Raw genomic sequence first — 26,426 nt, 5'->3', positions numbered from 1 at the left:
GTCCCTTTGATGAGGACCTTTGGCCTGTTGGCCGCAGGTCAGCGGCGCATACGGCTGCATAGGAAGAGGAGGGGAGCAGGAGAAAGTGAGAAGAAAAGACAGAAAGCAAGAGCCCCAACTCGTTGTGTGCGTGGGTGACACCGTGATGAAGAGAGGGGTCACCACCCGGGGGCGGGGAGGCCGTGCCGGGTTCCAAAAGAACACGTCAATGAAAACAAAAGCCCGCGATGATAACTCAGCACATCAGGATGAGCACGTGAGCGGCGGTGCAAAGTGAAGACAGTGCGGGGCAAGTGGGTAGGCGGAGGGGGCTGGAAGTTGGGGGTGTGGATGGAGAGGTTTGGGGTGGGTTGGGGGGGGGGGCGTAGTGTTGACGCGCAAATATAAAAAAAGTAAAGCTCATGTTCACTTTCTCAGCTCGGCGTTTTCTCCTTTCTCTTCATCCAAGCGATGCGGTCTTTGGTGAGGCCGGGCCTATTCACGGGACCCCCATGTGCTGTGCCCACCATTGAGGTGCAGAGCAGCATGGCCACAAAGGATGCCGGAGCCCTCCCAGAGCCCCCCAACAGCTCACTAAAACGCGTGGGATTTCTTCTCTCGATTCCCGTGCTAGCGCGACTAAGCGTCAACCAACTTGAAAAGTTTCTCGTCAAGTTTTTTGGGACGTCAAAGGCCCGAGCTCATCTTCCGCGTCATCTCCAGATGCCAAACCTGCACGTCAAATCTGCTCCCGTTCACACATTTGAAAACAACTGCACATGCTCCGTGCTAAAAAGCGCAAGAAGGGCAAACGGGGGATGAGGAATTACCTCCAAGAGGCTTTGGTGTCTCCATCCTCTCCTCGTGGCTCGCTCGCTCGCTCGCTCCTCACCGAAGCCTGACCACGCCGGTCCCGCTCCTCCATCTTTCACCTTCTCCGCCTCTTCCACCTCTGGTCCCGCGTCCTTCTTCCTCTCCTTCTTCAACCCTCTGTGTCCGGACCCCACGCCCCCCCATCGTCTCCCCTCGCCCACCCCCACCGCCGCCTTTACAATTCCGTGGCCCTTCTCCCGGTTTTCCCCGCCCTCTCCCGCTCTCTTTCTCGCTTCTCCCTTTCAGTCTCTGCCTCGCTCGCTCGCTCCCTCTCCTCATTTCATGCAGCGCTGGGGTTACCTAAGAGACTGGGCCTCAATGGAGAAAATCTCCTTTGGTACAATGAAGTGGGTGAGAGGCAGAGAGGATGGGGGTGGGGGGTGGGGGGGGGGAGGGTTGGGTGGTCAGGAAAGTAGTAGGATGCAGATGCATGCAGAGATGTAAGATATGAAATGCACATATGTGATTAAATGGTTTTACTTGTGTGATTTTGCCTCATGGCAGCCACGATGACCCCCCCCCCCCCGCCCCTGCTCCCTCCCGAAAAAACATTAGGACCCCCACCCACCCACCTGCTCCTCACCCAGTTTACTTGAGAGAAACCCAAAACGCAAGACAATAAAGTCAGACTTTTTTCAATAACAGCAAAATGCTGCTGGAATGGAGAGTGTGGGTGGTGGTATGCATGGTGAGCAGTGACGACGAGTGCTTTGCCAAAAACAAGTGTTTCTCTTCCTCTGGAGCGTTTGGGGCTATTAAGCCCGCCGTAATGACGCCGGCCCTCTTTAAACTGTCCTCTCGGGGCTCGTTTGGAGGTTTCAGAGGTTAGTTACTGATTAGCACCAAAATTGTCGCACTTCATTTCGTGGCGTCCACCTTATTGAGCTCCTCGGCTGTGCTATTCAGTTTGTCGTTTGTCTCTGGGTTTGCAAACACAGCCCCCCGTTGCTCTTCTCTGTGTCTTTACAGCTACCACCCCCCCCCCCCCCCACACACACACACACCCCACCCAGGCCCCCGCTTCTTCTCATCATAGGATGTGAGAAAACAATAGGGATAATAACAGTACTGAGATAATTAACCGCACACGCACGGAGTTAGCGCTTTCCTACACGCTGGAACGCAAATAGCAGCAGTGTGAAATGGGATCCGAACATGGCTATTTTTAACATGCCTATTTACAGTGGTTATAAAAAGTCTACACACCCCTGTTCAAATGCCAGGTTTTTGTAGACAAAGATGAATAGCTTTAAATCATTATAATCTGTACAATTTAATCTTAAGTAAAAATAAACAATTGTGATAAGCTGGTTGCATATATATGCACACCCTTTTATTAGTGGGATGCAAATGCATTAGCCAAAAAGTTCAACAAAATCTAGGAAAATATGTCCTGGTCCAATTAAAGCAACGTTGTGGTCATAATTGCACAAATATTTGGCACAAACTTCTCATTATCATCGTCACCTATTTATTTTCACTCGTTGTCTAAAAAAACTTCCATACAGTCAATCTTGAGGCAACATATTGATGCACGGCTCCTACAGAATAAAGAAAGAGGCAGCTTTGAATTTGTTTTCAAACTATTTTTAACACTTGAAATTGGTCAATAATGCATAAAAATGAGAGATGCCGTGGGGACAGAACAAAAGCATCGATTTGTGATTTTTTTTTTTTTTGAATGACCATATCGGACGTATGTGTTCCCGGTTTAACAATGTGCAACATATTGAGTCCTTCAAGACTTGACTTGCTTGATTTTTATTAATTTTTTTGCCACAGTGACTTACTTGTAACTTGAAGGTAAATGCTTGCAACTTATGCGATTCCCTTCCACCTCAGGTGTGCCAAGACGCCAGGATCTCGGCCCTAATGGCTTCATCAGGCCTCAGTACACGGGCCCCCGCTGGTCCGAGGTGATAAGGGGGTGTTCAAATCTGGCTTTGGGGAGTGTGGATGGGTGCATGTGTGTATAAGTATGTGCATGCGTGTGTGCAGAGGGGGTGGGATACTGAGTTTGGGGGGGCTTAGGGCAGATTGTCCATGGTGCCCCCCCCCAAAAAAAAGTGTAGGCTCTGAATGAAGTTATTTCCAGGCCTCTGTCCATCTGTTACCGTGGCAGCAGCAGTGAGCAAGGTGTTGCCATGGCGCACAGGACACAAAAAGGCGTGGCGTGGGAACGGGTCCAGGGGTCAGGAGTAAGGGTCAGCGGGTCAAGGGTCACAGGCAGCTGGACAGCACACAAGAGGAGGCTGGGGTGAGAAAAGAAGGAGGGAAGAGAGGCTTTTCCTTCCCCCCCTCCCGCTAGCCTTTTTTCTTTCAGACGTCCGAGGAGTGGACGCCGCTGGACGTTAACATTGAACTGATAAAATGAGTGTGTGTGTGTGTGTGTGTGGGGGGGGGGGTTCCCAAGGAGAAAGGGGCCCCAAAACGGAGCTTTGCGAGGCTCCCCTGCATTAGCCGGCGGCGGCTGATCGTAGGCCGCATTTGCCAGCCAATTGACTGCCATGCATACACGCCACTATTGAGGGCATGGCGGAGGGTCTGTGTGCCTGTGTGGCCCCCGCCTGCACTTTGGCCGCATAAGTGATACCCAAAGAAGACAAAAGGCAGCTTCATTCCACTCGTTTTGAGCTGCAACAATACGCCAATGAATCAATAGGTGACTAAACGCTGCGATACTTTACATTTATAATGTCTCAAATTCATTCATCTGGTTCTTGCCAGACAACCTGAACCACATTTTAGTTAGCTGAGGCATATATTACATTTCGCTCAACAAAAATGGGGCGACCAATACTCTCCTCCAATGAACGTCATAGCCACTGAAAAAAAACTCAAAACAGTCCACAGCGGGCTTGCACGACACACAATGAACAGTAAATGACCAAAAAAGTTGGAAGAGGGAGAAATTAGCAGAGCTCTTATAATACATTCCTCGGAAATCACAATGCCTCATCACTGGCAAATGAAATAATTGAAATGTCCAGCTGCCCCCGTGGCCAAGCGAAACAGGCAGGAGATGGTGAAGCACATCAGCGGATAACACGTTATGACAACGTGGATAACAACGCACTTACACACACACACACACACACACACAATATGTAAACACACACATAGGGCCCCTTTGGACTTTAATAGCTCGTTGCCGAGATGAAGCGGGCTCAGCATCCCTGCTCGTCGGAGGCCGCAGTAATAGGATTAGGAGCGGGCCAAGTCCAACGCTCCGTTTGACACCTTTTGTCCGCCCGCCCCGAGACGCAGATCACAGCCATGGCGAGCGGGACAAAGGCCTTTGAACAAATTGTGTTGTCGCGACAAATGCGTCCTGATGGGAGAACGGCCAGCCGCAGGTTCCACGGCACATCAAATTAACGCTAATTGTTGATGGCTCAATCCACTTTCTGGGGGGGAGCCAGGGCAAGAAACGACGTCTTTTCACATTTTCCCAAGTCAAAAATATGTTCTATATGTCCCACGAGCATAAACATGGTATTCTGATTCATATTCCATTTGTGGAATATGAATTCAGCAGAAAAATTCACCTGGTTTTATCCATCTCAGGGGGCGGCCATTTTGCCCTGTACTGCTCAGCGCACGTGTGTCATCTCTGTCACTTTGAACCTCGCCTCTCTGACTCTTGGCAGGAAGCGCAGGAGCTCATAAAACTCCTTTTGGTGGCTCTCCCACAGTGCACTGGGGCTGGGGAGAGCACAGAGAATCTCTGTGTGAACTCCCATCGCGTGACGGGACGCGAGGACGCCGCCGGGAATGTCAATGGTCCCGCTCGAACCGAGCCGCCACCTGTTGCGTCAAAGTATCATCATGGTGGAGTGGAGGGGAAGGCAAAGTGTGGCGTGCGGTCCACATATGGCCCACCAAGGAGTTGCGTTGTCAAGAACCCTGGAATATTTTTTGCATTATTTAAGTCAGAAAATTTATTCATGAAAATGTATTAATTTGTTTTCATTTATCAAATTAAAATAATACAGTTGATAATTGATTTATTGTTAATAATAAAATTTGAATTAATTAAAATTAATTATATTAAAATTCATATTGTATTTATAATAAAAAAATAATTAAAATAAAATAATAATAGTCAAATGATACATTTACATAAACCTGTACATTTTTGTATCATTAAAAACGAGAAGCAATTATTTTATTATCCAAATAAGCTATTGTATACACTGTATTTGACTAACTTACTAACTTACTGTGACCTTCACTGTAACTAACAAAAGCAAATTAAGTTTTAAAAAAATGTCAGGAAAAGCCTATTAGATAATTTAACTTTATTTGGGTTTATCGGTGGTGTTTACTGACTCCTGTGTAGCAGGTTGATTGTGATCGGTTAACCGCCACATCCTCAGTTATAAGAGGGTGTGCACACTTGTGCAAACATCATTTTTTAGTCGTTTATTTCTACTTCCCCTTTTGAAAATATTAGTCGAAAAATATGGTAAGTTATGGTAAGTACTTTAGTTAAAGTTAAATTAAGGGTGGAAAAACTTTATTTTCACCACACACAAAAACGCATTTCAACAGGGGTGTGTAGACTTTTTATATCCACTGTTATTTTATAGATTCCTTTGGCACATAAGAGAATACTTTCCAGAAAGGGAAAAAATTATTTGGATTTTTTTCCCCCTAATATAATATTAATTTTTTTAGATGAAAAAACAAAATCAGCAACTGTACTGTCATTAAAACTATGAAAAAAATGATATCATGAAAAATTTCACTGTGTGTAATAAAAACAAGCTTCCCACCATATTAGTTTATTATTTATTCTTATTAAACCTTATTGAACAAGCTCCTATACTATGCTAATGCATTTATGTACTACATTGACGTAATGTAAAATGTTCATTCTCTATAATAAAAAATAAGAACAACAGATAGATGAATCAATACATACGTTTTGAAAAAAAAAGGAGGGAAGTTGCGTGTTGAGTGAATGCATGTCGACGGTTATGCAAAAATCCCCGTTTACCTTGAACTCCACTCATCCCGTCTCTGGGGCGGGGTCAGGTATTGTCGCCGGGCCTGACAGGGTCAGGCGGGGGCGAGAGGGGGCGCAGGGACAGCGGGGAGCCACCCACCCTCACCTCCCGCCCCCCCGGGGTCGTGGGCCGCTGCCCTCGTAGGGGGGGGGGGGGTGCATAGAATGGGGGGCCAGCAAGGTATTGGCAGATTTTTGTGGGGTGCAGATGCTCAATATGCAGATGTCTAATCGAATTGTGCGGCCATGAATTGGTTGCCCCTCTGATTTGCATGAGGACAATCCCCAACGGCGGCTCGGGGGTCAGCGCGGACCCCCGGACCAAATGAGCAGCCGGCTGCAGACGCCCCTCCAGGACGTGTGAACTTGAAGTAGACTTTACTCAACAACAAAGATTATTGATTGATACCAATGTCTGTGAGTCTGTCTGGGAGCTCGTCTGACATCTGTCCTTCCCGGGAAGATGTTTCCCAAAGTCTCTCAAAAAAAAAACATTTGAGGTCAGGAGAACCTGGTGGTGGGCGGTCAGGCGGCAGGTTCTCTAGAGGCCAAAACAATAACAGAACTGACTGCAATTTCGAGTTACTTATACTAAGCCCATTCTATGTCTACAACATAGAGTTAGCTAGCTAGCACCCGAGGAGGTGGTGTTTCGGATGAGCGTTAGCTCGCAAGCTAGCTGGTGGCTAGCCTGGTGGGATAGAAGATTCTGGCCACCGGAGACTTGAAGCGGGTATAATTTTGTGGCTCACAAATGAAGGGATGAATTACAACCTTAAGTGTCATATTTGTTCCATTAAATTATATGAATTCATTCCCATCAATCTGTTCTTTTAATTTTGTAGTACTGTATTTCTCTTGGCTTCTTTGCTTCCAGCATATGAATGTGGATGTTTTGTTTTTCGACCAATCAGATTTCAGTCTCTATGTGTTGCCATGTCAATCTAATCTGCCCAGGAACTTCAGAAACAGTAGTGCTGGCTGGACTACGTCATTGTATTAGCAATCTAACTTTTTTTTTTAACCAGTCAAATTTGAAATTCATCCTCACATGACCAGCCAATGGCATTAGCGTTTCTCCCTCCGCTGATTGGTCAGAGCGTGCCCCTGATAGAATGAAACGTTGTTCTTTTTCAATTAATCTTCTTGAATTACGCAATTACATGAAAAAAAAACTGCTAAATGAATGCAACAAATGCAAATTGTAATGCTGCTGACTGACAAGTAATACAAAACTTCCTTGGCAAAATAAAACACACGCACATAAACATACAACAAGTATAAGGAAATACTGTGTCTCTTTATTGAAACACATTTCTTCAGTTTCACATCACATTTTCGTGCTCAGAAATACAATCATGAAAGCCTTCATACTTTCATCTGTGTAAGGGGAAACAACGACCTCTAGTGGCGACGTAGATAAAAACATGATTCTTGGGAGGTTTGAGTAGAACCAAAAACAAACAAAAAAGTAGGTCAAGAAAATATATACCCATACGATTGATTTACTTAGTTAAATAGTTTTATCAAATGAATCTTTATAGCAGAGAGGCAAAAACAGGATAACACATGTCATTGTACCCTTTACCCTATGTTGTAGCTATGGCACAGAGAGGCAGTATAACAAAGTTAATACTGTTGAAAAATACTGATGTGAAAATAATTACAAAATTCAGTAAATATTCAGTAGAAAAAATAAGTCACTTCAAGGCTCTATCGTGTTTGGATTAACAAAACCCCATCACAATAGCAACATTAAAAAAAAAATACAGTACTTCATGGACTCATGTTTGAAGGAGAAAATACTATAATCAACCAATCAATCGCTCACTTCTATTTTTTTCACAGAAAAGTGGAATTACTGGTCGGTCACCAAACCGAACAAATAACCCAAGTAAAAAAAACAATAAGCAGAAAATTTATGCTGGGGTGGAGAATAAAATCACAGTAAATTGACGGTGGACTGCTAATGAATCATTGCACTTTGATTTCCGTTTAACAGCGTAACTTCTCATGTAACGGGTCCTGGTTCTGCCGTTCTTTCACAGGCATTTTTGAAAGTTTCCCGGAGGGCTCACTGCTCACGGTCTTCGCCAAGGAATTGGGATTGGCAATGGGGGTGCGCGAGTTCCAGAACTGCTCAATATGGGAACATGGAATAGGCAGCAGTTAATTGTTAATTAAAGTGCGCGCACGGTAGAACAGTTACTGTTTACAGCCTGGAATCCTGAAATACATAAAGACAAAAGATAAACAGCCCTGAAGAGACTTTGAACGTTGTTATCTTTATGACTTTATCTTTATGACTTGCGGACAATTCCATCGTTACACATTGTTCTCACCACTGCCATCGTTTCTTCTCCAGATGTAGCACCCAATGGCGGCTGCCAGAAGGCTCAGCAGTACCACAACGACGCCTCCGATGACTGCACCAGGCGGAAACGTGGGCGGAGGAACTGAACAGGAAACAGAACGTTGAGCTCGTTAGAATGGCGTGTGGTTGCGTTCTGACCCCCTTCATACGTGTCAAATTAGTTCAACGGGCTCTTGCTCCGAGATACAAGAGTGAATTCCATCCACCTCTCGACTTACGCCAATTGCTTTGGATGGCGTCTTTGTCCAGTTTGAGGATCAGATCCTCCTTGATGCTGCTAAACTGAAACACACACTCGTATTCGGGCCACTCAGTGAGTGGCACCGCCGAAACGTTGACGGTCACACTCATCTGGAAGGTTCCGTCGTGGTTGGGCAGGATCTGCCCGTGTTCCACGTTTTCATGGAGCTCCTCGCCGCCTCTCCTCCAGAACAGCATGGCGAGGCCGGGGTAGAAGCCCGTGGCGTGGCAACACACCAACGACGTGGGCGACTTCTGGAGGAGAGCCATCGAGGGAAGCTCTGCAGGAGACAAGCAAAAGGGGGAAATAAGTCACATCTGTGCAAGTTATAAGTAGGTGTTAAGTCTTAAGGTTCAAGATAGTTCCAAACAAGTCCCGAGTTATTGTGGCTAAACTCTTGCAAGTCAAGTTCAGTCTCATGAATACCAACTCAATGTCAAGTCAAGTCTTTTACAAGTTTCAATTCCAGACCCAAATGTCTGGCTCCGGAAGGCGACCCCACCTTTTCTCTGCAGGACGCTGCTCCCGTATTGCACGTACTTCTTCAGCCACTGGGGGCACTTGTGGATGTAGTAGTACTTGTTATACTCCAGTCTGTCCTTCTCGGCGTCCCAAATAAGCTTGGTGGTGAAGGCCTGCTGGGAGGGCGCCGTCCACGTCAGCGTCTGCAGGTTGAGCACGATGAAGTCTTCGCCGTCGTATCCGTACTGGTTGTATCCCACCACCTCGCCGCTCTCGTCATCAATTTCGCAGCCGTTCATCCGCTGTAAAACGTGGCTGCCTAGTCGGGAAGTGAGAAGAAGGGCGATGATGCAACTGCTTACTCTTACTACCAAATCAATGTTATTGAAGAGTAAAAGACCTCCAGACTGGTTTAACCGTTGACTCAAAGCCTTGAGGTTGTTCCTGAAGACCAGCTGGTTGCCGGAGCACTTGACTTTGTACCAGTCCAGGTGCAGCGGCTCGTCCCGGACCAGCTGCTTCATCCATTCCTGTTTGGGTTCCGCTGACTGGATTTCACTGTCACAGTAGCCCACTCGGACGCCGTCCACCTCGGCAGCACCCACAAACTCGGGGAAGTTTTTCACCCCAGAAGTTGCGGTGAGGAAGTATCTCAGGGAATGTCTTGCTGCACATCATTTTTGGAAACAAATATCCATTTATTAAAGTGAATGTGTGATGAATGTACAATGACATCGCTGAATTTGGTGTAGACATATCAACTAACAGAATACTGTAAAGAAAAGGGATTCCCACTCCTTTTTAACAAATGTTCAAAAATAATCGTTTAAACTTTAACTCTTAATTCTAACGCTTCACATTAGTTCCTCAGTCCTTATGTTTTTATGTACCATTTACGTCTACTTTTTTAAACGACACCTTCAATAACGACAAGTTGTTGTTCAAACGAGACACGGAAAAAACCCGTTAGGTAATGCTTGGTAAAAGTGAAACCGAAAGTGCGTGTGTTTTATTAACGGACAAAAATAGAGTGACTCAGTGAGTACATAATATCGGGGCGAAGCAATTGCCTTGACTTCACTGACCTGCAGATGTGTCATGCAAACTCCAGACTTCCAAAGCGAGAAGGACCGTCAAAATCTTGTTCATCCTCTTCGACATCTTGAGGCTTCTGCCCGTGACGTTGTTTGAGGTCTGTGAGCTGATGAGGGTTTGGGGGGCGTAGCAAGTTAGCAACTGAAGACATAAGGAAGCATAAAACAACGCGTCCTAGTGTCATTGTCCTTCACCTTAGACCGCATCATTACATGTCACATGCATAGTACGCGACTAAAACTAAAATGTTTACTAGTCTTTCATTGTTTTCTAGTGGTTGCTGACTTTTCTTGACCAGCAGGTGGCGTAATTGTGCATTTGAATCATTTAATACATGGAAGACGGGAAAACGTGGATCAACTTTATTTAAAAAGAGTTAAAATATATTTAAATGATGAAATTCAAACTAACATGTAATAACTAAATAAATAGCAAACAAGTAATTTAAATTTAAATAACCGATGTAGCAGGGCAGCACGGTGGCTGACTGGTTAGCACGTCCGCCTCCCAGTGCAGAGGACGTGAGATCGAGTCCGGGCTTCGGCCTTCCTGGGTGGAGTTTGCATGTTCTCCCCGTGCTTGCGTGGGTTTTCACCGGGTACTCCGGTTTCCTCCCACATTCCAAAGACATGCATGGCAGGTTAATTGAACACTCCAAATTGTCCATAGGTGTGATTGTGAGTATGGTCGTTTGTCTCTGTGTGCCCTGTGATTGGCTGGCAACCAGTTTGGGGTGTACCCTGCCTACTGCCCGAAGCCAGCTGGGATAGGCTCCAGCACCCCCGCAACCCTTGTGAGGAAAAGTGGTCAAGAAAATGGATGGATGGATAACCGATGTAGCGTCACACCGCTCCAACAGGATGTGCCGCCAAACAATCACAAGGGAATATTCTCGCGATATCTTCCTTATACCCCCCCCCCTCTTTTCTCGCTACCTCTTTAGCAATCCGAGACGCTATAAATGCGGCCCTTGCGTTTATATAATCAGCGGATTGTGTATCTAACGCGTTAAAACACGTTTATGCAGCACAATACGATCCAGAATCTCACACATACATCCTGTGTCATGTAATAGTTGCAGCAGGGCAACAAGGAAGAGGAACGCGTGCTTGGAAACGGGATGTCTTCCCGCGAGATTTGGGGACTTGTGCAAATGCCACGTCTAGGCTACCAGCTAGCATAGCTACAGGTAGGAAACATCCTCGAGGTGAAGCTGCGCCGAATTTGTCCGACGCGAAAAAGACAAACAAACTTCCAGGCAACCAGTGGAACATTGCTGCTCTCCGGTAGGCATCCGCAACAATGTTTGTTTGTGTGTGAATTTGACCGGTGCTACTTCTGCAGTTAGCAAGGGCTCGCTAGCCGCGAACTGATGCTGCGTTCGCTCTCAGGTTTGTTTATTTGTTTTCCGGCTTATGTGGTCGTAAAGTCAAGAGCTAAATCTGTCTAATCGATCACGGCCGAGGCGTCAAGCGAGAAAGTGAACTCCAAAGGCAAAGTTGAGAGGCGGCTCTTTGAAGTTAAGTTGCAAACTTTCAAGCTTGCAGACTCTTGCCTGCTGTTTCCTGTAGGAAATCAATACAAACGTAATGTGATGCAATGAAAGTTGTCAGTTGTCGCTAAAAGTCAGATTTTTGAAGCGAGCCTCTTAGTGGTTGTTTTGTTTTGAAAATCCGAATCGGCTAAGTAATTTGTCTCGAGTTTGAGTCATTCAAGTACTATAGCAACAAAACACTAATTGAAAATCGTAATTTTAAAATACTGTATACTTTTAGGACACACGTTACACGACACAGTTTAAAAAAAAAAAAACTGAATTAAGAAGAGCATATTCGGGGATTTGCGCGTTATTGACTGCATGTAACATAGTCAGTGTGAGAGGCAGTATGCTTGCTGAAAATGTCTTATTCATATGCTTTTCCAGGTAAATAAATGGGGCGCCCACATCTACTGACAGTGACACTGGCCTTGTCTGTTCTCGTGCTGTTTGCCTCACACCTGAGCGACGCTCACGGCCACTCGCACGACCACCATCATGGCCACGGCCACGGAGATGAGCACCATCACCACAGCCACTCGCACGACCCGGAGGTGAAGATGTTCCACGGCGCCAGCAAGTGGAGCGCTGAGGCCAACCTGCCGCAGGAGGAGGACCACTGGCACGAGCACGGCCACGGCCACGGTCATGACCACGGACATGAGCATGTGCAAAACGATGACCACCACGCACACGCCGGTGAGCAGGGTAATGACAATGATCACGTGAAAAACTATGAGCATACAGATGATGTCTTGCAAAACAATGACTCTTTTTCCGATTATTGTTTATTTAGTGATTTTAGAGGGAGCGATTTACCTTTTGAAACCAATTACTTATTGGGTATTGATTAATGGAGAGGCTCACTTGATGGATTATTTGTCAATTAAAGGATTTATTGTTGTACCTCTAGACCATGGGCACGACCACGGGCACGCACCCAAAGGGCTGAAGAGTGACGCAGACAAGCGAGACACGATGGAGCTGTGGATGCAGGCGAGAACCCAAACGACCCTCTACATTCCCACCTTACCATTGAAAACCATCCCTTATCTCAACCTTCCCTTCTCCTTAGGCCATCGGCGCCACGCTGCTAATCAGCGCCGCGCCGTTCCTCATCCTCTTCCTCATCCCGGTTCAGTCCAACAGCGACCAGCACCAGAACCTGCTCAAGGTCCTGCTGAGCTTTGCGTCGGGAGGCCTGTTGGGCGACGCCTTCCTCCATCTTATACCGCACGCTCTCGGTACGCCGCGCGGCTTAGCATGAATACTGATTTCTTTTACACACAAGCCTGGACGCCAAACTTCCTGCCACGTGCTTAACAGTAATTCTGCAACAACACAGACGGAATGTCAAGAAAACGCTAGAAGCTAACTAAACTAGCTTCTTCTTCTGCCAATTATACAGAACCACACGCCCACCACGGCGACGACGACACGCACGCCGCAGAGGAATCGCACGGCCACTCGCACGGTAACTGACACGCTTTTTTTTTTTATTTATCACAAATTGACTCAAGTCAGACTTAAGTCGCCAATTTTATGAAATGGTAGTTTAGTTTGTATGATTTGACTTGGCTTGCTTGAAACTCAAAGGTTAAAACTTGAAACTTCCTTCCGACTTGCACGACTTACCCCTCCCACCTGTGCTTCTGCAGGCGCCGCCCACGATCACATGATGTCAGTGGGCCTGTGGGTGCTGGGCGGCATCGTCGCCTTCTTGATTGTGGAGAAGTTTGTGCGTTTTCTGAAGGGGGGCAACTCGCACGGACACTCGCACAGTAAGATGAACGGCGAGAAATCTTGCGAGCCAAGCGGGCTCACTTGCCGCCGATTTTAAAATAAACGATTTATTTTAAGATGTCAAGCAGAAGGACAGCGACGGCGAAGAGAAGAAGGCACCAAAAAAGAAGAAGTTGGAGAAGAGTGCTGGTGAGTCTTTGATTTTATGATTTTACAATTTAATACAAACGTTTAAGCTAGTTTTGTTTCCGACAAGTAAAGTGGGAAAAATCACTATAAAATAAGCTGATTTAAAAAATAAAATGGCTGCTGCAGATATCAAGGTGTCTGGCTACCTCAACCTGGCGGCCGACTTTACGCACAACTTCACGGACGGCCTGGCCATCGGCGCGTCCTTCCTGGTGGGTCCAGCAGTGGGCGCCATCACCACCCTGACCATCCTGCTTCACGAGGTGCCGCACGAGATCGGCGACTTTGCCATCCTGGTCCAGTCCGGCTGCACCAAGAGGAAGGTGGGTGTAAATTAGGAGTCGTCCAAGTCCAAGTCCTGATAATCCACTAAAGTTCAACTTCCTGTTTCTCACCAGGCCATGTGCCTGCAACTGGTCACCGCCGTGGGAGCGCTGGCCGGCACCGCCTGCTCGCTGCTGGCCGAAGGCGTGGGCGCGGCGGCGACCGCTTGGATCCTGCCCTTCACGGCGGGTGGCTTCGTTTACATCGCCACGGTGACGGTCCTCCCGGAGCTTCTGGCCGGCCGCTCCAGTTTCGGCCAGTCGCTATTGGAGATTCTTGCACTGCTATTCGGCGTGGGCATGATGGTTCTGATTGCAGAGTATGAGTGAAAAGAAGCGCTTGAAATGTTGTTTTTTTTGGGGGGGGGCAAATGCTGTTGTTTTTGACGCTGTCCGTTTTTTTTCCAGAGGGGGAAGCATCAGGAAATGAGCTGATGGACATGTTTGTAGAGGACACTTTCTCACACATTGGTTTTGTGTTTGTAGCCTGGTTTAAAGCACACATGGACCGAATATTCACAGCAGAGGTCAAAGGTAGAGCCTCAGCCATGACATGGGGAAAAATATTAAGTTGAAACACGTGGGCATGATATTCACAGAAGGTCAAAATTGCAGAGTCCCAGGCGTGACTTTTTTAAATTGTGCTACACAAAAGCAACTTGGACATTGCGGTTTCTGGAAAAGGTGCGCTCCATTTGCGTAGCTGTTGTATATTTTGTGTTTACATTATACTTAATTCATCTCAACTTAGAATTTATATTCTCTTGTGGGTACAGTAATTGTTTTTAAATCCCCGTCATGCCTGAGGATCTGTTCAAAAACGAGTGAGTGCAGAGGAGCAAACAGTTTATTTGTTAGCAACTGTGAAATCAGCAAAATACAGCGCGATTGCACACGACTGTGACCAACAATAAAGTCTGACAACGTTCCCGATTTATTTTGTGATTGCAACCCAGAGTCTACTGTTGGCTCCGGCACCGCCGTGGAGTCTTGTCTGGTTAAAGTCAAACATTTCCCTGTTTGTGCTGACGCTGGGCAAAGTCAGTTTTGTTGTCGCTAAAGTTAGCCAAGCAGTCAACTATCTGGTGTGAACTCATAAATTGAAACGGGGTCGAATTTCTTTCAGCTTTTACGTCCTCCCTCATCACATCCATCACCTGCATTCCCGGGATTGTCCCGTCTGTCCGTCAATGTTGACAGAGCGATCTTGCCATTAGCGGCCTTCTTGGGTGAGGTTCTCATCTTGAGCCCCACAAAGAAGTAAAGAAACGGGTTGATGCAGCTCTTGAAGAAGGCCACGCCCTTGGCGGCGGGCATCCACCTTTTGAAGACTGAGGTGGAGTTTCTGTCGATCATCTTGACCAACAGCAGGCAATGGTACGGAGCCCAGCACAGGAAGAAGGTGGTCACCAGCAGGGCCAGCAACCACAGGGGACGCGACTTGCCGGCCAAGCGGGTGCGGCGGATGCCCGCCCCGGCCAGGATGTAGCAGATCAAGATGACCAGGAAGGGCAGCAGGAAGCCGCAAATGAAGCGGATTAAGGAGAGCGACTTCATCTTCTTCATTTTGCACATGCTCACGTTCCTGATGCACAGGATGTTAAATTGGGCGTAGTAGGGCGCGCTGAAGATCATAACCGCCGCCCACGTGCACACGGCCACGACCTGGGCGGCGCGCACGGTGCGGTAGCGTCGGGTCAACAACGGCAGCCAGACGGAAAGAGCTCGGTCCACGCTGATGATGGCCAGCATGAAGACGGAGCAGAAGATGTTGGTGTACTTGAAGAAGCCGTTGAACTTGCAGATGAGCAAGCCGAAGGGCCAGCGGCCCGCCAACAGGTTCATGACCAGGGTTACAATTCGGGTGGCGCAGAAGATGAGGTCGGCCACCGCCAGGTTGACCAGCCACACGTTGAGGACGGTGGTCTGAGGAAAGAAGAAAAAATATTAATAAAGCACTGTACAAAATTCAAGTTTTCATATTTCAAAACTTTTCCTCCATTAATATGCCTTATTACTACCTGTAAAACCAAATCGAAAAAGGAAATACACACAAAATAAAATGTGGTTGCACAAGTCTACACACCCCCATATACCTGTGGATGTACAGTATGTGGCTGTGTTTGGAATTAACCAATCAACATCCGAAAGCATGTTAAATGCACACCTGTCACTATTTTAGGTGCCTCTGATTAACCCTAAATTGAGTTCAGCTGTTCTAGTACAAGGGCTGTGCAATTAAAATAAATTACATTTAAATTATTACACTTCACAATAACAAAATCAGCATAATCGTCCAAAAAAAAAAAAGATTACTACTAATTTTGAGTTGTTTAAATTTATACATTTGCACATTTGTTTTTATTTTTAAAATAACTAATTTAATAAATTTTGTCTCATCCAAGAGTAACTTGCATAATTACAGCGTTTCAAAGAATTGTATTTGTCTTACTAATTTTTACACTTAAACCTTTTCTTGTTTTGTGCCCAAAATTAAATGATGTCCTAATCGTGATTTCAATTATTGCCAAAATAGTTGTGATTAATATTTTCTTCAGAATCGAGGCGTACCTGAAACGTCAAGTTGTAAGTCACATTTTAGCCACTAGATGGCCCTCTAAGCCCAAATTTGGAACCACTATCACATTTGCCTCTGTCAAGTTTTTCCCCCATTGACTTGGATGGAAAACTGATACCCATCCACCTTGACCTTGCGTCCAATCACCCAGATGACAATAGAGTTGCCCGGAACGCCGAGCAGGATGGTGAGCGCGTTGAGGACCACCGAGACCACATTGATCTCTCTGGCACTCGCATTGGCCGCCGGGTCGCTAAGGGAGGCGTTGACGAAGACAGAAGACGCTGTTTCACCATCATGCATCATGAAACCTGAAGAGACAAGAGGTGGGGAGGACTCAATGTCTTGACTCCAGTGAGACTCGTCACCAGTTTTAGGACTTATAACTTGCTTAACTAAAACTTATGAAACTTGAATTAGATTTGCTAATACCCAGAAACTATCAAATTGAGTATTTTATTATTATTATCCAATGTCAAGTCAACATTTTCACGAATTTATAAAACCCCCGTTTATTGTGGAAACTACCAGAACGCATTTGGCTACCTCATCTAGCTAAGTAGCTAGCTAGCGACTGCGAGTTAGCTTAGCTTAAGAACAACGGACAACCAATGTGACCTTTAACATGATCACAAACTCACAAGACACAGATAAAATATGCTCAAACACTCTACAAACGAACAAGAATACGATTGTATAGTTAGATTGCAAACAAAAGATCCATATTGCAGGTTTTTCCAGGCCGAGGCGCAAAATTTAATAACTTTTTTGTGCAGTTTTCAGTTCCGTTCTCTTAAAATGCAGGCCATGTTGGCTCATGTTTCTGCATATGTATGAACACAAACAAGTCCAACAACAGATTTATAAATACAAGACAGCCAGTGAGGAAGTCGACAAACATACCCGGAGAATGTGTGATTTTATTTAAGGAACGACAATGTACACAATAGACAGGCGCTATCAAAGTATTTCTAAAAGACAACTATTTTCTGACTTGGAATGAAAAACATGATTTATCAATTAGAAAGCCTGAGTTTTTTTGCGTGCAGCGCCAACTTGAGCCAACTTCAATGATTTTAAAGCTGCTAAAAATAAATGAGTGTATCATTATCATACAAAATGGAACATAGAGCGCCAAACAAATTACGACGATGATCCGCATACATTTTGAACACTTATACAACTCACCATTCCGTTGAACATCCTGTAATAGTGACTTTGATATGAGGCTGTAATGTTGAGGACCTGGCAAACCAAAATAAGAGTGTAGTTGGATGTGTTGTCTAAGATATGGTGGATCCGACCGTGCCCTCCTGCTGTCCCCTGATGATTGATGTGAAAGGCAGGCAAGTCTTGTCTGAAGCAAGCATGATGACTTTTTGAAACCACAAAGCTTTGTGAAATCGATGACGCCTCTTTGAAAAGTCAACTCTTCTAATCTTTATGAATCCTTTCCTTTGTTGCATAACGTCAGCGGGTCAAGGGGAGATGATGAGGTGCTTTTCATTCATTTCTTAACTCATTCCCTCCCGGCCATTTTCACTGAAGCAACCCCCTTCGCTCCCGGCTGTTTTACTGGATTTTGCAAGGCCCACAGAATATTCTGTTCTATTGCTATCAAAACATGGAACCTACCAAAAGAAAGATTAGAGTGTCTTCTTTCATCAGTAAAAAAAAAAGTACATTTGTGTCTGTTAACGGTTTGCAGCAATTAGCATTAGAATATAGATAAGTTTCATCATTATTCACAAATCTGTTTTAAACACTGGGGAAAAGAGCTTTTGGCTCTGCTGCCACCTGCTGGCCGTTTTTGTAATAACTACCATTGCTTTAAGCGTCCTCTTCAGGTTTAGAGGCTGCATCAACGCTTTCTGTATGCTCTAGCATAGAAAACATAAAAAAATCTATAAATACATTTTTGGGACAATGGCAATATTTAAAATAGAAGTTTTATATGTTTTTGGGAGCATTATTCAACTTTTCCACATACTAAAATAGTTCTCAAATGTGTTAAAGACTTTGTCAAGATTGACTTCGGATCTAATATTTTTTAGTTACAGTTACGCATTATACAGTAGGCTATTTAGCATTTATTTTAGCTAACCCCGCTTCTCTCATCACAACTGGGACCCGCTCCCACCGGAGTCTTCGTTGGACTGCCCCGTTTGTCCGTCAACGTCGTCGGCCAGAGCGCTCTTGTACAGACCCGCCAAAGACTTCTTGGACCGGCCCCTCAGCTTGAGCCCCACGAAGAAGTAAAGAAGCGGGTTGACGCAGCTGTTGAAATAGGCCACGCCCTTGGCGGCGGGCAGCCACATCTTGACCACCGAGCTTTTGCTGTCCACCATCCTGAGCATCAGCAGGCAGTGATACGGAGCCCAACACAGGAAAAAGGCACCCACCAGAAGGGCCAGCACCCGCAGGGGACGCGACTTACTCGCCAAGCAGGTGCGACGGATGCCCACCCCGGCCAGGATGTAGCAGCCCAGGATGACCATAAATGGCAGCAGGAAGCCGCACAGGAAGCGGATGAAGTAGAGCGCCGTCCTGGCGTCTGCGTCCTTCACCTCCTCTACCGTGCACTTGCTCAGGTTCCTGGAACCCAGGAAGACTTGCCGGTAGAAGAAATAAGGTGTGCTGAAGACCACGGCCGCCGCCCACACGCACACGCCCACCACCCGGGCGTTGCACACCGTGCGGCGGCGCCGGGTGAACACCGGGAACCAGACGCAGATGGCCCGGTCCAGGCTGATGACGGCGAGCATGAAGACGGAGCAAAACATGTTGGCGTACTTGAAGAAGCCGTTGAACTTGCAGATGAACAAGCCGAAGGGCCAGTGGTCCAGGAAGAGCTTCTTGACCAGGGAGAAGATTCGGGTGAAGCAGAAGATGATGTCCGCCACCGCCAGGTTGACCAGCCACACGTTGAGGACGGTCGCCTGAAGAGCAGGAAGGCACAAATAAGGCCAGGAACAACATAAAAGAAACCAAACTTTGATAGATGGAGAGAAAAAAAAAGATATCCATCCACCTTGAGCTTGAATCCCGCCACCCAAATCACCATCGAGTTGCCCGGAATGCCGAGCAGGATGGTGAGCGCGTTGAGGACCACGGACAGCGTGTCCATGCCACCTCCTTTACTCGCCTTGACTGCCGGAATGGAGGCGTTGAGGAAGAGAGACAACGCTGTTTCATCAGGATGCATCTTGGGACCTGAGGAAGAAACGGAAGTGGTCACATGACTTGACTCCAGTCAAATTGAAGTCACCCATTTTAGCACATGGGACCGAGCATCCACATTTCATATATGGTGGGGAAAGGGTCCTTTTTAGTTGGTTTTAATTATTTTTTAGGGCAAGTTTGTTTTTTGTTTTCTTAATTGCTTAATTATTATACTAATTATAATATACTTATTATTTTTTATTTTATATATATATATATATATATATGGCATAAATGTCAAGTGCAAGATTGTCTTCTGTAGCTACGGCTGTGGGTTAAACAGCAATGCAAAAATAAATCTTGAATGAAGTGAAGGACTTTTTTTTTTTTTACAATTATAGTCGTAGTTAATTTCATAAACGTAAGATGTAGTTTCATGTTTTTCAATATTTTTTTGTTTTAGTTATTTTATTCGTTTTCGTTAACTATAATAATCTCAGCTAACTTTCTTAAAAGTACATATACCCCCTATCGAGATCCTGACGTTGACGTCACGCGTCCCAAAATGGCCGTGAGCGCAGCCACATTTGAACAATGATTGACAGCTGTTGTGGACCAGCTGCCACAACGAGAAGAGGCAAAAAAAAAAAAAAAAGGATCGAGCATGCGCCAGGTTACCAAAACAGGAACCAACGCTAGCCAGCTAATGTTGCAGACCAACACCATAAAGAAGACTTTTTACGGCATAAATGACGGCGGCCGATTTAGCAGCTGCTAAGTTGCTAGCGTACATAAACAAACACTGCTAAGACGTGCGTGAAAAGTCACGTGACATCAGGATGTCTATCCGTTGATGGTTGCTGTTTTAAATCAAACTAACAACCGTATTGTTACTTAACAACGCAGGGAATTACTCTCCACTTTCCACTCATTTGCCAAAGTTCACTCGGTACATTCTTGCTAGATGGTGGAGCAAGCGCGTCCAGTAACTCTTCTAGTCATGTTGAGTCACGACGACCCTACCCCCCCCCCCCCCCCCACACACACACACACACACACACACAGACAAACACAGACACACTCCTACACAATCACAGACTATTGCTCTTGAGAAATAATCCTTAATATGAGTCACTGGTGACGAGTACATCACACGTTAAGAAATAAATTCAAAATAAACGCTTGCTTGTTTTGAATGTCCTAACGCAGTCAGAGTAAAAATGTATTAATAATAAAACAGTTTACTTGGTCAGAATAGGCACTCATTGGCCACTTCATTCATCTAACAGTATCCATTCACACCTATGTATCTTAATGTGTTGTAGGAAAACAAATCTGTTCTGTTATCATAAATAGATCAAAATGAGCTATTATTAGTCCTGCAATGCGGAAATCCCAAAATGTGTATGTACATATTTACTGTACATCAGCCACATGTGACAACTGTACACAAATAACTACAATGTATGCGGATGTGAATAGAAAACTCAATGTGAATAAATAAATAAATAGTCAGCAACAGCCCGTGTAGCAAAAAAAAAAAAGATGGCGGATGGTGTATTAATAAATATAAACAGTATTGTGACAGCTGTAAATGTATAACAATTAAGACATGAACGGATAACGAAAGCAGAAGGAATAGTCAGCAGCTATGTTGTACATTTACGTACGTACCAAGAAATAGTCTAAACAATAGACTGACAGCAAAACAAGAATAATACGACAAATATCGTCTCTGGCCTGTGAAAAACACTTATATCCATTTTTGTCTTCTTTTTTTTTTTTTTTTAACATTTGTACATATATGGGATGAAACTGAATGTAGACATCCCGAAACACACTTTTTAAAAAATGGACATAAGTGTTTTTTTACAGGACAGCGACAATATACTATATTCTGTTATGTTAATTACTGCATTACGATTTAAAAAAATAAATAATTTTAGGCCGATTCCCAGGGGCGTTTAAATATCTTTGTCTTATGTTCTAATGTGTTACTGTAATGTACGACATGCATGTGTGAATGTAAACAATATTACTATACATGGATCAATAAAGTCTATATATAAGCAGCAGCGTTTCAACTACACTGCACAAATGTCTACACTATACAATACTACGCATACTATACAGTAGATGCAGAAGTCAACAAATGCCGCAAGACTAGTCGGCGTTATTGTACGTGACCACTTATACCTGCAGGACAAATCATGAAAAATATTACAATTGTAATCACTGAAAGATTCTCACTTATTGAACGGCAGGAATGAGGTCCGCTGTCCACTCGAAGCTGCGAAGACCAAATGAAGACACACACACACACACTTTGATACTTCCCCTTTTGGCTCATGGCTCATGTTTGGCTCTGACTGTCGAGTAGTCAGCACCATAAATAAATTTACAAAGCAAATGACTGTTTTTTTTTTGTTTTTGTTTTTTCCTAGCACAGCCAACATTTTCCACCATTTCGCTTCCTAAATGGTACGGATAGAAAAAGATGACATTTTCAAGCAAAAGCGTCGCTCAGGTTAAATTCAGTCGGAGCTTTTGCTGACATTTAGGATGTACAAAACTGCCGGTTTTAACAAGTCAGTCTTCGCGCCAGTTTAGTGGCTTTGCGTAATGTCACTAAAGTTGTTTTTCGAGAGATTCACTTTTGATTTTGTTGTGGAGACAAGTCGGTGACTGTAGGTTGAACGGTGAGAACCTGAGATGTTTTGCTCCACGATAGTGATGAGATTACAAGTGGTTTCCTGTGCAGTTTCATGTTTCTTTTTAACCACATCTCGTGCTGTCAGATCTTAATCCTTGCCACAAATATACAAAACTTGTCCATAAACTTCTGCTCTGGGTGCTTCCTTCATATTCATACCACGTTAAATACATACAAAACGTTTAAGCCAGTCCAATTTGAATTCAGTGATTCTGTCACATACCACTAGGGGGAGCCCATGTATCACTTATAGCAGAAGCGCCCAAGTCCAGTCCTCATGAACTGAGCCAATTATTATGCTAACACTAGCAGAACCTAATGCTAATGTGTGCTAACATTGCAGGTCTGCTTACCTCTTGGCTTGGACAGAACAGTGCTTCAGCTGCCGCGTCCAAGGTGTCTCTTCGGCCCGCCTACCTAACCACGTAATTGGCATACTTTGGTTATTATGTTAATTAGCCCCACTGTGATGTCACAATTCGGCAAAATCCAGAACAGAACTCGTTCACACAGACACATTGTCAGAAATAGGCTGATCACTTGGGTGTTTAATTTCACACTTGATCAACTTTTTCATACAAGACTTCAAATGTCCCCCTGACCCAAAATGCTCCACTCCAGTTGGTGGCAGTATTGTGCAGCACAATGTGGTTAGAAACTAACCATCACAGTTTCAAAAATTCCAGTAAAATTTTGTCAAGTGCTTTTTGATGACTTAATCACTGTTTACAATTTCCTTTACAGAATGATGCATAATGGACAATATACATAAAAAAAAATTTTTTACCCTTCTCAGCCGGTTTAAACACATTTAGACTTAAACAAATCATAAACATATTTATACACAAAATTCAAGCATAAACTTTTAGAAAATACTGTGCTTATGGTAATATCTGTGTGCATGCATGCACCTTTGAGAGGCGGGGCTAGGTGGGGTGGCATTACACTTCAGCAAGTCTGCATGCGAGCGGTTGGGCGTGAGCTGTGGCTGACAGCAGCTCCCCGTGTTTGTGCGCTCATTGTGTTCTACTGTTCTCCCGGCGTTCAATTAACGGCTCATCTGCGATTTCTGCACGAACGATAAACCGCATAGTAACAATGTATAGCAAGAACTTCCTTTATTGTCCCTGCTGGTTACACTTAACACTCGTATCGCATGCATACACATACATAGAAATGTACAGCGACAACATGCAGTGGTGGTGGGGGGGATTTCGTTTAATGACTTCAGCGGATCTCAAACCTACGATTCTGATAGGCCAAGGCCCCTTTGCCTAAAAACGACTAACTAATCCAGGGGTGTCCAAACATTTTCCTTCACATACAGAAAAAAGGAACAATCTAAGGCCCACTGACATTCTTTAACTTTAACCAATCCACTAAGTGATTTATTTATTGTTTGGGTGTTTTTTTTTAAGGAAACTGCTAGATCATAGATTTGTGTCAAAGGCGATCAGATGCCACATTCAGAACCAAAACAAGCCATATGTGGAGTAAGATAGCAATCTTTTAAAGCAGTTTACTTGCACAGCATTAATGTGACATGTTCACAAATCGGACCTTGATGCACAGCAGAAAGTGTGGCAAACCGGAAACTGAATACTTTTTAATTACCGGGGCGTTATCAAAAAGAAATGTTGTAACTTGAGTCATCAATAACTTCCTTTTTTTTTTAGGCAATATTGCCTAGCCCAGTAGTCATAGCTTAGCATAGCATAGTAGCTGTAGCTTTTTTAGTAGCTTTGTGGGCCATGTCAAATGTTTTTTCTTAGTATATTCCAAACTTTGGACACCCCTTTAACTAATCACAATTATAACATACAGAATCCACACTTTAAGGGAGAATAGTAGTGGTAGTAGTCGTCTTATGGAGTTCACTTAGTGCTGCTGTTCTCCCCAACGCACTTGTGCTTCTTCACCTGGAACTTGAAGGGGAAGCGTTTGTCGCACACGCTGCAGCCGAAGGGTTTCTCGCCCGTGTGTCGCCGTTTGTGCTTGCCCAGCGTGGAGCTGTCACTAAAGCTGGTGTTGCAGATGGAGCAGGTGAAGGGTTTCTCCCCGGTGTGCGTCCGCGTGTGTTTGATCAGATCGCCGTTGGAGTAGAAGCGCTTGCCGCAATACAGGCAAGAGAAGGGCTTCACGCCCGTGTGAATGTGAGAGTGTTTGACTAGATGCGAGCGGTGGAAGAATCGCTTGCCGCAAACAGAGCAGCTGAAGGGTTTTTCTCCCGTGTGGATCCTCGTGTGGGAGCGCAAGCGGTCCCTGGTGGCGAACATTTTGCTGCAAATGGTGCAGTGGAAGGGTTTGTCCCCCGTGTGGACACTCAAGTGGCGGGACAAGTGGACGCGCTGGTTGAAAGTTTTGCAGCAAAACGGGCAGACGAACGGCTTCCCGCTCGGGTGCCGCTGCCGCTGCGCACAGTTTAATCCTGCTAACGTGCTCCCGGCCGTCATCACGTCGCTGGGAGTTGCGGTCTTTGGGTCGGGAAGGTCTGACGGGGCTCGCTGCGAGCGCGTGACTCGAGACAAACGGCCGTGAGGTTGTGTTCGCACGCGGGAGTCGGCGCCAGCGTCGCTCTTCTCCTCGTCGTCTTCGCTCTTGACAATGATGCTAGTCACCTGGAACTTGGCCGTATCAGCTCGCTCCTCTTGTTGCGAATGACTGTTACTCAAATCCTCCTCCACCTCCACTTTGATGTTGGAGGGCTCGGGCTCCTTCTGCTCCATTGTGGAGCTCCACTCCTGCTGCCCAGCAGCAAGATCTGAAGGACACAAGAACAGGAAAGGGTGATGTTAGACTGCATTAGACTATGTTCTGAGCAGCTTCGTTTGCCCAAAACGCACTGAATTTCAAACCGTAGTTTACCACAGATGTCAATACCTGGACCACTCTAAATGACAGGAGAGCTTGGGAGCGCTTACTATTTGATCCATGCAATTAAACGACTCATTTTAATCATTCAGTTAATTTATTAAGGTTTGTGTTTACATACGTTTTGACTAAAGAGATCGTTTTTCTTTTAGAATCGATTTAAAATGTTTATGTGGTAGAGACAAAACTGAGATTTCGTTTCGAAGGACATATCACCCAACCCTCGACTCAGTGACAATATGATAAAGTAGAACTTGACAACTGCTCACCTGCTGCAGGTGATCGAACCTTGAAAAGAGTGTCTAGTAGTTTGCGTTGTCGCTCGTTCTCTTCTTTTGTATGACACAGCTCTTCCTCGTAATCTGTCAATGTTCTTTCAAGCACTACAAATATCTCCTCAACTGCAGTATTAAGTCGCTGATTCACCAAAGCTCTCAGCATTCGGACTTTACACATTTTCAAAATGATGGAGGTGTTACCGCCGCCGCCGGCCGTCTGCTTTTAGCATGCGTCGTTGAGCGCTAACTTCCGCGTCTCTTTGTTTGCAGCTAGGTAGCTAGCACGCTAAAGCTAATTCAAACAACACCGAGGCGGCCGCGGAGTTTAGCTCGACACAAACGAGCTGCGGTGCTTTTGCGTCTGTTAAATGTCACACGTGTGTAGTGAAAGAAAATCAAACGTGGTGATGAAAGGAGGGGAAACAGATTTTGACACTCACGTTGGCTCTGTTTATGGACGTGATGCTAACTTCCGGCTTTTTCTTCTTCGATTTTGCTATTCGGCTGACCGCATCCTCGCCTTATGGTTACTGCCCCTACTGGAGCTGGTAGGTTACTTGTACATACGTGCCTTCCAGTAGACAATTCCAAGTAAAAGTAATGTTACTTTGCAATCATATGACTCAAAAGTTAAAAGAAGTCCTCCAAATATTATTGAGTAAGAGTAAGATTTAAAAAACAAAAAAAAACTATTCAAGTAGCGAGTAACTGGTGAATATATATATATTTTGTAGCATGAATGTCAAAAATATAAAATAGGAATGAGATATTGCCCTACATTATCGTTGTCAATAAAATAACACAAGGCAATTTTGTCTTTGCCTTAAAACGAGAAAAAAATACATTTAATCTCATTGAGCTGAAGTCTCAGGAGATTTTCTGTGCACACAAATCCGCATTTAATAGTGTCACCTGCTGAGTGGACTGCTCTCATTGAGGTTTTCCGCAGTTAAAGAGCTTGTAGTAGTTTGTTTGGGGGTTTTTAAAGTCGTGGCCA

General features: G+C 45.0%; 4 protein-coding genes and 1 pseudogene across 10 annotated transcripts; 1 reads left to right on the top strand and 4 right to left on the bottom strand.

Annotated features, from left to right (window-relative positions):
• Positions 1 to 7,144: 7,144 nt before the first annotated feature.
• Positions 7,145 to 11,065, bottom strand: LOC144037226 (major histocompatibility complex class I-related protein 1-like). The gene is made up of 7 exons (XM_077548542.1): positions 10,971 to 11,065; positions 10,026 to 10,176; positions 9,341 to 9,607; positions 8,981 to 9,259; positions 8,456 to 8,758; positions 8,206 to 8,319; positions 7,145 to 8,090 (listed from the first exon to the last, which is right to left on the bottom strand). The coding sequence occupies exons 2-7, from the start codon at positions 10,099 to 10,101 to the stop codon at positions 8,044 to 8,046; spliced, it is 1,086 nt and encodes a 361-aa protein (XP_077404668.1). The 5' UTR covers positions 10,102 to 10,176; positions 10,971 to 11,065; the 3' UTR covers positions 7,145 to 8,043.
• On the top strand, positions 9,980 to 14,755 carry slc39a7 (solute carrier family 39 member 7). 5 transcript variants are annotated; one of them, XM_077548536.1, is made up of 10 exons: positions 9,987 to 10,132; positions 11,111 to 11,224; positions 11,960 to 12,280; positions 12,486 to 12,568; positions 12,648 to 12,816; positions 12,981 to 13,046; positions 13,231 to 13,353; positions 13,433 to 13,504; positions 13,631 to 13,827; positions 13,903 to 14,755. In XM_077548536.1, the coding sequence occupies exons 3-10, from the start codon at positions 11,968 to 11,970 to the stop codon at positions 14,155 to 14,157; spliced, it is 1,278 nt and encodes a 425-aa protein (XP_077404662.1). In that variant the 5' UTR covers positions 9,987 to 10,132; positions 11,111 to 11,224; positions 11,960 to 11,967; the 3' UTR covers positions 14,158 to 14,755. The 5 variants fall into 5 exon arrangements, with proteins under 5 accessions (XP_077404663.1, XP_077404662.1, XP_077404661.1 ...); XM_077548535.1 differs by having other exon boundaries at positions 9,989 to 10,132; positions 11,111 to 11,321; XM_077548537.1 differs by lacking the exon at positions 11,111 to 11,224 and having other exon boundaries at positions 9,980 to 10,132.
• On the bottom strand, positions 14,661 to 17,778 carry LOC144037228 (chemerin-like receptor 2; annotated as a pseudogene). Its single transcript, XR_013288860.1, has 3 exons — positions 17,594 to 17,778; positions 16,532 to 16,716; positions 14,661 to 15,753 (listed from the first exon to the last, which is right to left on the bottom strand). The product of XR_013288860.1 is annotated as a chemerin-like receptor 2 (transcript).
• Positions 17,779 to 18,122: 344 nt separating this feature from the next.
• LOC144037225 (formyl peptide receptor 2-like) lies at positions 18,123 to 21,917 on the bottom strand. Its single transcript, XM_077548541.1, has 3 exons — positions 21,818 to 21,917; positions 19,437 to 19,618; positions 18,123 to 19,344 (listed from the first exon to the last, which is right to left on the bottom strand). Exons 1-3 carry the CDS (start codon positions 21,915 to 21,917, stop codon positions 18,523 to 18,525), a joined length of 1,104 nt encoding a protein of 367 aa, XP_077404667.1. The 3' UTR covers positions 18,123 to 18,522.
• Positions 21,918 to 22,808: 891 nt separating this feature from the next.
• On the bottom strand, positions 22,809 to 25,950 carry LOC144037227 (uncharacterized). Of its 2 annotated transcripts, none has more exons than XM_077548544.1 (2): positions 25,870 to 25,950; positions 22,809 to 25,041 (listed from the first exon to the last, which is right to left on the bottom strand). In XM_077548544.1, the coding sequence occupies exon 2, from the start codon at positions 25,004 to 25,006 to the stop codon at positions 24,155 to 24,157; it is 852 nt and encodes a 283-aa protein (XP_077404670.1). In that variant the 5' UTR covers positions 25,007 to 25,041; positions 25,870 to 25,950; the 3' UTR covers positions 22,809 to 24,154. The 2 variants fall into 2 exon arrangements, with proteins under 2 accessions (XP_077404670.1, XP_077404669.1); XM_077548543.1 differs by lacking the exon at positions 25,870 to 25,950 and adding an exon at positions 25,421 to 25,858.
• Between the last annotated feature and the right edge of the window lie 476 nt (positions 25,951 to 26,426).

Source organism: Vanacampus margaritifer, chromosome 17 (genome assembly GCF_051991255.1).
Source record: "Vanacampus margaritifer isolate UIUO_Vmar chromosome 17, RoL_Vmar_1.0, whole genome shotgun sequence".
In the NCBI taxonomy this organism is placed as follows: Eukaryota; Metazoa; Chordata; class Actinopteri; order Syngnathiformes; family Syngnathidae; genus Vanacampus; species Vanacampus margaritifer.
The sequence above is the reverse complement of the archived record's forward strand: the minus strand, read 5'-3'. Positions and strand labels throughout refer to the sequence as shown.